General features: G+C 33.8%; 1 protein-coding gene across 1 annotated transcript; it reads left to right on the top strand.

Annotated features, from left to right (window-relative positions):
- Positions 1–470: 470 nt before the first annotated feature.
- LOC107430368 (UPF0481 protein At3g47200) lies at positions 471–10,725 on the top strand. The gene is made up of 3 exons (XM_060815763.1): positions 471–667; positions 1,137–1,194; positions 9,685–10,725. The coding sequence occupies exon 3, from the start codon at positions 9,706–9,708 to the stop codon at positions 10,561–10,563; it is 858 nt and encodes a 285-aa protein (XP_060671746.1). The 5' UTR covers positions 471–667; positions 1,137–1,194; positions 9,685–9,705; the 3' UTR covers positions 10,564–10,725.
- The last annotated feature ends 2,618 nt before the right edge of the window (positions 10,726–13,343 follow it).

The following is a 13,343-nucleotide window of genomic DNA, read 5'->3' as shown; positions in this document are numbered from 1 at the left end:
TGGAGAAAAGTATAAAGAAATGACGATATCTGAGAAAAAAATCTTTGAGATTCTAAATTTCCAAAATTTAATAATTCTATTCAAAAAAACAAATATACATGTAGACATATTAAAAAAAAAACAAAAAAAAAAAAAGGTTGGATCTGCATGCATGTGTGGGATCCAACCATGCACTTGTGTGAAAATGTTAAAGAAAATATAAAAAAAAAAATAAAAATGATGAGCCACCTTTTAATAATTTAAGCTTTTGAAAAGAGATAATTTTTTAAGTCCTAGATTCATAATCCAATAATACCATAAAAAAAAAAATCCTTTTGAATAGATCAAAGAATGTTAAAAAACAATATAAAAAAAGATGATGACTCATCGCTTAAGATATTGGATAAAAAAGTAACTCACTTGGATCTAGCTAAGACATGCAATGACATATATATATATCTATATATATATATATATTAATATTCGTTCTCCGTTCACAAGCTATGCATATCATCAACTTCAAGTAAAATACTCTATTAATTCCCATATGCAGTTGGGTTTCCTGGCTAATAATTAGAATTAAGGTAGATTTAATTCATGATCTTCTCATCTTCAAAAGGTGGTAAGTAGATTTTGCTACTTTTGTACTGTGCATCCTTCTGCAGAATTATATCGATCAGTCTTTAAGGTTGGGACTATATTTCCATTTCATAGAAAAAGCTTAATTAGCTTCTTTTTCTTCTTAGCTCCTTAATGATTTTAATATAAGCTTTACATAGTTCTTTTTTTTTTTTTTTGTTTTTGTTTTTTTTTTTTTTTTTGGTTGTATCATCGAAGTTCTGGTAATCAGTTCTGGTTTTGTGTGGTTTTACTATATCAGAGATGGAGTGGTACTGTTTCATTATTAATTAATATTCTTATAGATTGTGATGGAGCTAGCGAGCTAGTGTTTCGTATATATAGTACTAGTTGAAGGTCCAATTCATTTGGGAAAAAGAAAAAAAATAAAAAATAAAAAAGTAGCGATATAATACTAGATAAAGGTCTAATTGTTTTTTTTTTTTTTTTTTTTCCTAAAAAAGAAAGTAGAAGTTAAAGGTCTAATTCTAATATTTATTTTGGAAATTTAATCCTAGTTTTATGTGGTTAAACTCAAGGCCTGGTAGTGAAAGACACGATGGTGCGATTGTCGCTTGCTTCTTAAAGGACCCCAAGGTATGTTTGATAAACGAAAGTATATTTAATTAGTTACTGATAAGGAATATTTGTCATGAGGGCTTTCAGTCACCATAAAATGGAATGAGGATCATTCTCATTTTTTAATTTTTATTTTTTACATGTGCTTGTTTTTCAATTCCAACTAGGAATAGATTATTAATCCAATGGATATCATATAAAACCATTTTGTTAACAAAAAAATTTAAAAGAGAATTAAATTCAAATAAAAAATATGAATATATATATATATATATATATATTTCCGCCATTAAAAAAACAAGTATACAAGGATATTAAAAATGCAAACAGAGGATCTTGGTCCAACAATATTATCATAACATTTTTCGCTTTTTTTTTTTTTAGTTAGCTTATTATTTTAAGCCATAAATTTTCATGAAATTTGAGTTTTTGGGATATAGTATTAAAGGATTACAGAATTTGGTGTAGTTTCAACCACAAAAACCTAAACATATGGTGTATTTTTTGGAGATCTTCGAACTTACTGTCCAATTTTCAGTTTTACATATCCAAAAATTTGTTTGAAGTCAATATATAGTAAATGTATCCACGTCTAACTTTCTCTATTGCTTTATTATTATTATTATTATTATTATTATTATTATTATTTTGTAAAGAGACAATGAATATACATTTAGCTCTTATAGTATGGGTAACATATATGAAATCATATTAAATTTTAAATTCTCCTATGCCGTTCACACAATCATAAAATGCTAAAGGCCTTGTTAGTGTTTGGTTAGTATCAAGATACTGAAACTCACAAGTAATTAAATTAATTTGTATTTTAAGAATTGCGGGTAGAATTATCTTTGACAAAATATATAAGAGTAGCTCCAAAACAGTCTCAATGATACCTTTCTGGGATGGACCACTTTCCATCCTACTTTTCCACTTTTGAAAATTAGTTTTCCCCACTTTCACAATTTTCTCTTTTGAAAATTATCCAAATATTACAAAATTTTACTTTCCTAGAAATTTTTAGTTTCCTACTAGGTTTGACATTTTCCGAATGGAATCTAAGGTTTTACAGTGAAAAATGATATGGTGTGATTTTAACTTCTTTTTAATTAGGAAAGAAATGGAAATGCAAAATTTGGAATGTAAGTGCATTTTCCTTCTAATTTAATTTTAATCACATGCTGACATAGCAACTCATAGTTTATTTCTTCACAAAAAAAGAAAAAGAAAAAAGAAAACTCATATAGCGGTTCTTGTATTAAGGTTTCTGACAAATGTTTATGATGAATCATCATGGTCAACGAAATGATATAATCTGATGTTGGATAAAAGATGAAAAGTTAAAATCAATTATGGATTTAAAATTTTTAACTTCACATCATCATTGGATTCAACCATTTTAATGGCCAGGATTTATCATAAATATTGGTCGAAAACCTTGATACAAGGGAACCCTAGCCATATATTTATATCAGCTACACATATATATCTAAAATCAAGTTCTGCTATTTGTTACAATTAGTAACAATCACAATCATATGTAGCAAACTTTATTGGAATATTTAATTTTATTATTTTTTATTTTAAAATTCTAAAAATAAATTTTTTTATGGTAATCATTTAAATTGCTATTTGTCATGGATATTACACTGACAAATAACATTTTTCACCTAAAGCCTAATTTTGAATATCAAACAGAGAAGGTATTAATTAGCTAATTAAATTCAATTTATAAAACTAGATAATCCGTATAAGACAAATTATTCAAATGATCTATTTATTCCAGTTCTTTCGTATTAAGTTTAGTTGCTTTTAAGGAATAAGATTAATACATTATAATTGCTATCAAAATTGATATTTAAAAATATATAAATGGTTTGCTGGGTCTATTTAAGCTTTGACTTTTCCGTATAGTAATTTAATAGTTTACTAGATCCATTTAGGTCACTAATGAACTTTTAAGTCTGAGTCCCAAAATGGTCCTCTTTAGGTTGATTTTCACTTGGGAATTACTATATACTATATATAGAAAGAAATCATACTTTAGTCTTTTAATGCAATGTAAAGTTGTTGAAGTTTATCATCTATATATATGGATATATATATATATATATATATATACAATCCGATTTAGATGAGGATATCCTAACTTTTGAGAATAAATTGAACTTTATTTGCAACTTTTAGATTGCATGTTAGATCGAATCCATTATGTAAATACATGAAAATGAAATTCAAAAACTGTAAATACACCCATTCATATTCAACTTTTTCCTACGTCACCAGTTATCAAAGATCAACCATGACATAGCTTCCAAAAGATTAATTATATATATATATATATATATATATCTATATACAGATATGTATGTATATATATTTATATATGGTTCAACCTTGAAGGTGCCCACAGAAAAAGTTAAGAAAAGACATGGATGTTGAAGATCTATTGGCTTCTATAGATACGGGGAGAATCGAAACTTGCCAGAGCCGCTATGAAATGGAGAGTGATCTTAAAGAGCAAGGGCCTCGACTGAGCAAAAAGAAGATAGTAGTGTTAATGGAGCTTGAGAGATTGTATATTATGGATGATGATAGCTTGAGAGAGAGAGAAGTTAGGAGAGCAAAAAAAACGTGTATATATTTCTGGTGTATATGACAGAGAGATGAGAGTATATTTTTTGCTTACATAATGACAAAATGTAAATGATTACAATTCTGTTATATAAAAAGCATAAATCTGTATTTTCTCTCTCTCACACTTTCATGCACTCATTTTCTCATTCTTCTAGTTAGTTCCACGTGGCATATAAGCCACTGTGAAATACACCTGTATGATCTCATTTTAATATTTGCTTTAGCCTCCACGTCAGCACAGCAGGTTATATTCCAACACTCCCCTGTAACCTCTGTGCTGAGACAACTCCAAGCTTTTCCCTCAAATAATTGAATCTGTCCCTTGGTAATGATTTGGTAAATATATCTGCAATTTGTTCTTTGGAAGCACAAAATGTCAAATCTACAACTCCATTCTGCAAGGCCTCTTTGATGAAATGATATCTTCTGTCTATGTGTTTAGTTTTCTGGTGAAAGACTGGATTCCTTGTGATGGCAATGGCTGAGGTATTATCACAGTGTAGAGGTGTAGCTCTCACTTGCATTTCACCAAAATCTTCCAACATAAACCGAAGCCAAATGGCCTGTGCAGTTGCTTCTGAGGCACTTATATATTCTGCCTCAGCTGTAGAGAGTGCTACACAATGTTGTTTAACCGAAGCCCATGAGAATACACCACTACCAAAGCTAAATGCATATCCAGATGTGCTTTTCATATCATCCACAGAACCACTCCAGTCACTGTCACAGTACCCTACTAAAACAGCTTGTTGTCCCTTGACATATTCTATTCCATAATCTAAGGTACCTTTGACATACCTTAATACTCTTTTTGCTATACCAAGATGCTTCTTTGTGGGACAATGCATGAACCTTGCCAGTAAACTTGCAGCAAACATAATATCTGGTCTTGTTGCTGTCAGATATAGAAGACTTCCCACTACCTTTCGATAAATCTCTTCATCTGCAGTTCCACTTCCATCTTCCTTGCTGAGTTTCTCATTTGCAATTAATGGTGTAAGAACTGGATTACAATCAGTTAAGCCAAACTTGTTCAGCAATGTAGAAGCATATTTTTTCTGGTGCACGAAAATGCTGGAACTTGTTTGTATTACTCCCATTCCAAGAAAATGATGTAACAAACCCAAGTCTGTCATTTCATATCTTTTCATCATATCTGCCTTAAACCAATGCAACATTTCATCATCATTTCCTGTATACACTATGTCATCAACATATATGGCTGCAATGAGTATTCCTTTTTCTCCCCTGGTCTTTGTATAAAGAGTGGCCTCACTTTGACTCTTTTGAAAACCACCCTCACTGAAATATGCATCAATCTCACTATACCAGGCTCGAGGGGCCTGTTTCAATCCATATAATGCCTTATGCAGCTTGTATACTTTATCCTCATGCCCTTCAATGACAAAACCATCTGGTTGTTCTACATAGACCTCTTCCTGCAGCACACCATTTAAAAAAGGCTGACTTAACATCAAGCTGGTACAATTTCCAGCTTTTGTGAGCTGCTAAAGCAATTAAGGTCCTAATTGTGTCAAGTCTTGCAACAGGGGCAAAAGTTTCATTAAAATCCACTCCTGGTTTCTGTGCATATCCTTTAGCCACTAACCTTGCTTTGTTTTTCTGAATTGAGCCATCAAGATTAAGTTTTGTCTTGTATACCCATTTAACCCCAATTACAGGCTTATCTGCTGGTCTACTCACCAACTCCCAAGTTTTATTTTTCTCAATCATCCTCAACTCATCTGTCATTGCATTGATCCAAGACTGATTTTGTGCTGCTTCATTGTAGTCTTCGGGTTCAATGATGCAATTGTTGCATTTTGCCAGAATATCAGTCAAATTCCTCCATTTTACTGGTGTATGATCATATTCAGCATGCTTTCCACTTGTTTCAGTGTGTGTAGGGTCAGTGCTAGTACCCCTAGGTGCATATGAACTGTCCCTGCTGCTGCTTGTAGTCTCCCTTGAATTTTGCACAATTTGAGCTGATTTTTCTGGTGTATAGTAAGTGTCTTTGAATGCTGGATTCACTTCTTCTGAGACTTTACAACCATCCTTGGTTGCTGTAATTATCCTTCCTCCATTATTTCTCTCATCTTCCTTCCAATTCCATGAGCTTTCTTCATCAAATATAACATCCCTTGATAAAATCAATTTTTTAGCTATAGGATCAAATATCCTATACCCCTTCTCACAGGTTCCATAGCCAACAAAAATTCCTTTCACACTTTTTGAATCCAATTTCTGCCTTGTTTCAGCTGGTACATGAACATAACAAATGGATCCAAAAATTTTCAAATGTCCTACACCAGGTTTTCTTCCACTATAGGCTTCGAAAGGTGTCACCCCATTCAAGGCTTTAGTAGGACATCTATTTAGCAGATAGACAGCTGTGTGAACAGCTTCTCCCCACAAGTAGTAGGGCATTTGTTTATCATGTAGCATGGCCTTGGCCATTTCAATGACTACCCGATTCTTCCTTTCAACTACCCCATTCTGTTGAGGAGTGTAAGCCACTGTTATTTGTCTTTGAATTCCCTCAGATTCACAGAATTTTATAAACTCTGCAGACAGAAATTCTCCTCCTCTATCACTTCTTAGACACTTAAGTTTAAAACCACTTTGCAACTCAACCATTGCTTTAAATTTCTTAAAACAGATAAGAGCTTCAGATTTGTTTCTTAAAAAATACACCCAAACCATGCGTGTGCAGTCATCTACAAACAGCATAAAATACCTGTTTCCAGCAAGTGTCTCTGTTTGCATTGGTCCACACAAATCTGTATGAACTAATTGCAGTGGCTGATCTGCTCTCCATGCATCATTCTTTTGGAAAACTTCTCTATGTTGCTTTCCAAATTGGCAGCCTTCACAGACCTTCATCGTTTCTCCAAGCTTTGGCAATCCCACAACCATATCCTTCCTTTTTAATTCAAGCAAAGCATTTGAATGAAGATGTCCCATTCTTTTATGCCAAATTTCCATACTCAGCTCAGTTTGAACTGTTAATGCAACCTGCTCACACGATGTCATAGTCAACGGATAGCATCGATTTGTTTTTGCTTTGACTTGCACAATCAGATTCTCAAGCGTAGGTCCATCATACACATGACACATTCCACCACCAAATGTCAGATAATAGCCATGCTCATCCATTTGACCAACACTCAACAGGTTTTCTTTCAAGCCAGGTAAATATAGTACCTCTTTGATATGTCTTTTTCCCTTGTCAGTGTCAATCACCAATGTTCCTTTCCCAGCAATATTCTCTAGTGTTCCATTAGGCATTTGAACCCTTCCAAACATATTTCTCTTCACATCAGTCAATAAACTGATATTTCCTGTCATATGGTTGCTGCAGCCACTGTCTATGTACCATTCACTGTTTTTGCTTGAGTCATGAGTCTCACTTGCTGCATAAAACATATTCCCTGTCATTTCCATCTGATTTGTACAATTGGCTTTCTGCACATTTCTTCCAATTGTACATTCTCTTGCCCAATGTCCAAACCTGTCACAATTATAGCATTTTGGCTTGCCTTTAAATCTACATTCTCCAAAATGATACTTGCCACAGGTTCTGCATTGTGGTTTTGAATTATCTTGACTGCTTCCAACCTGCCATCTACTCCCTCCGTGAACAGTGTTGGCAGCATGTGTGTTTGTCATTTGAGCTCCATGAAACCTTTGCTGAAATTTTTGTTTAGGTTCCCATTTCTTCTCTTTTGAGGACCATGACTTCTGAAACTTAGCTACATTAGATTGTGACACTCCTTTGTTTTGTATTTTGGAATTCACAGACAATGTAGAGAATGCTTTCTCTGTGGAATCAGTAACTTGCTGGTCAAGTCTCTGCTCTTGACTCTTCAAAATCGCAATTACTTCTTGAAATTCCACTGATGTCAAATCCTTAGTATTTTCTATCACCAAACAGATTGGTTCATATGCTTTTGTTAAGCTAATTAATACCTTTTGAACCATTCTTTCATTTGACAGTGTCTCTCCAAACGTTTTCATCTGGTTTACTAGATCATTTAGTCTTGTAAGATAATTGGACAGTGTTTCATCATCCTTCATCCTAGTGTATTCGAAATCTCTCCTTAAACTTTGCAATTTCACAGATCTTACCTGATCTCCACCGTGAAATTCTTTGTACAAGAGCTCCCAAGCTTCTTTTGCAGTCTCTGCATTTGCTATCCTTGGAAAAATTTGATCAGAAACAGCACCTTGAATAATCCCCAAAGCTTTTGCATCCTTCATGTAAGACTCCATCATCTGTTCATCATCTTCACTTGCTGAGCTTCCTTCAGCCTCTTCGATTTTCCCCTTTAGCTTCCCAGCAGAAACTGGAATTCCTTTCTCCACAAATTTCCAAAGCCCGAAGGATTTGAAAATGGTGACCATCTTGATTCTCCAAAATTCATAGTTCTCTCCTGAAAATATAGGAGCCCTTACTTCAGATCCAGCCATTGATGCTTCAGATCTGTAATACTAGCCTACACTCTTCAATCGAGCTCAGAATTGCTCGAGCTCTGTTTCTATTTTTTTTTTTTTTTTTTTTTTTAGAGCACAGTATTTACTCCCAACGCAAATTCAACCAGCTCTGATACCATGTTAATGGAGCTTGAGAGATTGTATATTATGGATGATGATAGCTTGAGAGAGAGAGAAGTTAGGAGAGCAAAAAAAACGTGTATATATTTCTGGTGTATATGACAGAGAGATGAGAGTATATTTTTTGCTTACATAATGACAAAATGTAAATGATTACAATTCTATTATATAAAAAGCATAAATCTGTATTTTCTCTCTCTCACACTTTCATGCACTCATTTTCTCATTCTTCTAGTTAGTTCCATAACACGTGGCATATAAGCCACTGTGAAATACACCTGTATGATCTCATTTTAATATTTGCTTTAGCCTCCACGTCAGCACAGCAGGTTATATTCCAACAAGTAGAGCATTCTATTTCTATGGATGAGCTGAAAATAGAGCCACAAATCAGCAAGCGTTGGTCTATATTAAGGGTTCCATCACACGTACGTGAAGTTGATGAGAAGGCATATAACCCCAAGATTGTCTCCATAGGTCCGCTTCATCATCACAGCATTAATCCAGCTTTACAAGCCATGGAAGCTCAAAAGATGCGGTTCCTCAAGCGCCTTTTAGAGCAAAACAATCTATCCAAATCAGATCTTGAAAAAGCTATGGGAGAATTGGAGGCTAGGACTAGAGAATGTTACTCAGAGGTCTTTGATGATATCAAAAGTAGTGAATTTGTCCAGATGATGGTGCGTGATGCCTGCTTCATTGTGGAGCTCTTCCGCTTACACGAAAAGATTTATGAGGTACTAACTTTCTATTAATACGTAAATTTTCTCTAAAATTCTTTTAACTAGAAACTCCATTTTTTTCCTTCCTTTTCCATTCAAATTTCTCACTTTAATTCAAACACAAACTTAACGTATATTGTGGTGGGTTTAATGTCTTTTACCTCACAGTGTATACATAGTTGGCCCCACATTCTAACACTTACTTTTAGCAATGATGATAATTTAAAATTTTAATAAATAACCAAATAATTATCAATAAGTATTTTATTTTTTTTCTGAAAAAGGCACATATATTTTCGTTGATAAAGTATACTTTATAATTTAGAGTAGAAATAATTTACTTTCAAGTACCATTTTCGGCTCATCACTTACTTATGGGCTTAAAATGATATTTAAAAAATGGTATTTAAATATGCTCTATATATATATATATATAGTCACTTTCTCATTAGAAAAATTTTCAATACATACTAGTATACATGCTTCGGTCACTAGGTTATTAATTTCTATGTAAAACACTCACTGTTTGCAGGGAATAGAAGTAGAGGAACCCATGTTCGGAACACGTTGGATGGTACCAAATATAGGTCGTGATCTACTAATGCTCGAGAACCAATTACCCATGTTTGTATTGCAGAAAATGTACTTGATGAGTTCCTCAAGCACTTCTAGTCCAACGACTTCACTGAACAAGCTTGCACTTAGGTTCTTTGAAGGCTTGAGACTTGGTAGGGACAAAATGCCTAGCGAAAAGCTCAAAATTGAAAATGAGTATCAGCATCTACTGGATTTATTCCATTCTAGCTTTTTTCCAAGGCATGACACTAATCCTTCAAAATTTTCAAAGGAAAAGGATATTGAAAGACTTCCTGGGAAGGGTTGGGTTAATAGTGCCACAAGGCTTGATTTTACAGGCATTAAACTGAAATGCAAATTGCGCTATAATCATCTGCTTGATATGGAGTTTAAAGGGAAAGTGTTAAAGATCCCCACTATCTACCTTAATGATGGCACTAGCCCTCTGTTAAGAAATTTGATAGCTTTTGAACAGAGCAACCGATATGTTTCAGCTTATTTTACATGTCTTGCTGTTTTTTACGATAGTATTATAGACACACAAAAAGATGTCAACATTCTTCGCAACGTGGGGATTATCAAACAGGTAAAAGGCGGCAACAATGAAATACTTGATCTTTTGAATAGTCTTAGCAAAGAGCTAGAGTTTGACATGGAAGATTGTTGCATGATAATGCCACAAATTGATCAAATAAACTATAAATGTCGATCATGGAAGGCCATTTTGAAGATCAAAATTTGGTCGTGTCTCTCTCGTTTGGACTATCTATCTTATGTTTTAACCTACCTTACCATTGGCCAGACTGTTTTTACCATTCTCTACAATTATAGTTGATCATTGAGAATACACCTCTAGGTCGATTAAAAATATATACATAGTGTTAATATATCGAAGCTTTTCTTTTTTTTTGTTTTTGTTTGTTTATTTTGGCTTTTTTTTGTATGTGTGGTGCTTTTATAATAGCATGTAAGATATGAGAATAATGGATAATGTGTAAACTTGTATTTCTTGCATTGTGTACATCGATTTAAATTTAGAGCGTATTGACTCTTTGATAAGCCTTGACAACTATAGGATGGTTTACATGATATAGTTTCTATTATCTAACATAACCAATTCTAACAGATAGCTTTGAAGTAATAGAACTTAATAAACTGATGGTCCCCTCAAGTGACATTGGCCAAGTGCACATAGTTTGAACTTGTGTCGTAGGAGAATGAATCGTGAGTTGGGAACCACCTTTGTTAAGATGTCAGCTATCTCTTCTTAACTTGGAACGTATTTGACTTGTATATATTTATGAATAACTTTTGCACCAAAAAAAAAAAAAAAAAAAAGAACATTGATTTTGATATATTTTGTTCAAGAATGGTACGTAACTTGGATTCGAAGCAAGATAACCAGCTTCAAGATTGGCACACTATAGAATAGGTGCCTATTAGCATGGTATCAAGGCTCTAGGCATTAAGTTAATTGGGGGTTCTTCATTGTTGTACAATTTATCGTGTGTTTTTCCTATCCTTATCTATCAATTTCTGGGAAATAATTATATTTTATTATCTTCTCATATAAAATTCCTTCTTAATGCAACTAGGATGAATAAAGTGTAGTTTCAAGCGAGTATCTAGCTAGAAGCTCCTAAAGCCAGCCTATGAAGACAATATTGTTAAGCATCTAGCTCATGGTATATGTAACATGTAACATCCCGTCTCGAATTAGCGGAAATTTTTACATTGATGAGGGTTGATCGAGTTTGACTGTTGATCAATTGGGTTAAAATGTTGACTTTTTGCTCAGGATGGAATTTAGCATTGACCAAGGCACCATTGTGGAGTATACATCGATCCGAGTTTGTAGACTAGTAGCACATTGAAAACGAAGCTACAGTTTAAAAGTTACGAGCTAAATAAGATACAATCCGGATTGGTCAACGCGCCCAAGTTGACTTTTTAGTTGCGTAGATTCTAGTATGGACCCATTTGTTATATGAAATTGCTTGTCGATATAAGTCCAGAGACTAGTGGTACGCCTAATTTGGATCTATAGTTAAAAAGTTATGGATCTATAAAGTTGTATCCATATTTTCCAAGACTGATTTTTACTGGTAGCAAAATATTTGAAGGAGTCCTTAAAGTTTCGCCATGTGTCACCACTTAAAATTTCCATATATCATGGTTAAAGAGAGCCACGTGTCACCCCATGTGGGAAAACACCCATCGGCCCTCTTTTCTCTTATTCTTCTTCTTCTTCCTTCTTCCTCATCTCCTGCTTCCTCTCTCTCTCTCTCTCTCTCTCTCTCTCTCTCTCTCTCTCACATTCTCCATCCCGGCTCATTGGAAATTTTCCCCTCTGGTTGCCCTACTGCTAACATGTGCTATATGGATGGAGAGATGGTGGAAAGTCTGGCCAGTCACCTGAAGGACACGGCCGATCATCACCGGACGGGACTAAATCAGGCCTTCGTTGTCGGCAATGGCAAATTTGGTTTTCTAGCAAGTTGGCCATCACCCGGTGAAATTGATACTCCTTTCCACTATTTTCAAACCCTCTGAGCTTAATTTTGAGGTCTATTCAACTCGATTCCTTGTTGTTTGAGAGATATGAGAAGTTGAACTTTGGCCGAAACTTTCCGTTCATTTTTCGGCCACCGCTGGTCGAATTGAGTCCAACGGAGTTGGTAACGTATTCCTCATCTCTTTGGCTTTTTATTGGTACTTCATTTGTGAATTATGGTGGAGTAATTTGGTAGATGCCATTTTTGAATGAAATATTATTTTTTTAATGTGATGATTTGAAAAATGTATCTGTTTAATATTTAAATAATTGTTATTTATATTGAAGATGTCAAATTGTGTTGAATTGCATAAATATGGTCTTGAATTAATGTTTGCAAAAATTTGGGAAGCTATAAATTTTAACTTGCTGTTAAATTATTGTTAATATTACTGTGATGTTATTGTGAGATTATGGCATCTAATAGAATGTATCTTTGTATACTTAGTTATATGTGAAATTGCATGTGGTTCTAATGATATTTGGTATGAATTGATTTGAAGGTTTGAGAAATTGATTATATTGAATTATTGTGATCAAAATTATATTTAAGTGTTTAATTATTTATTTATGCATGAAATTTTATGGATTTGATAAAAATGCATAAATTTAAATGTATTTTATCAAAATTCAAATTCTATAATATTATATTATATTATATTATAATAAAAATATAATATTATAAAATTCTATAAATTTTCGATGCACCATACACGTACTATTGTTCTGTAGTTCTGGATGTGATAAGTGCGCGGGCGGATTGTTATAAGCACGCAGGTTTATACTCTCCCATGAGATGCTATGGACCTCAGGGCAGGTAAGTTTCATATAGTGCACATAAGCCGCCCCCTCCATAGCTGGGATGATGTTTATAAGCAGCGGCGCTGTTGGGATGCTAGACGACCATATGCAAGTTTCTCTCTTGAATCTCCTGTCAGGCGGTGCTTTGGTATGCTGGGCACTATTGGTATATAGTATGTGCATCAAGTTTTTTTATTTTATTTATTTTTATATATATACACATACACGTTTATATATATATAATGTACCACACCATATGG

The sequence above is a fragment of the Ziziphus jujuba genome, chromosome 1, assembly GCF_031755915.1.
Source record: "Ziziphus jujuba cultivar Dongzao chromosome 1, ASM3175591v1".
Taxonomy (NCBI): Eukaryota; Viridiplantae; Streptophyta; class Magnoliopsida; order Rosales; family Rhamnaceae; genus Ziziphus; species Ziziphus jujuba.
Note: the sequence above shows the minus strand (reverse complement) of the source record. Positions and strands in the feature narration are given on the sequence as shown.

Coding starts and splice junctions, on each gene's coding strand:
- LOC107430368 (XM_060815763.1), top strand. CDS start 9,706: ATGTTCGGAACACGTTGGATGGTACCAAATATAGGTCGTGATCTACTA.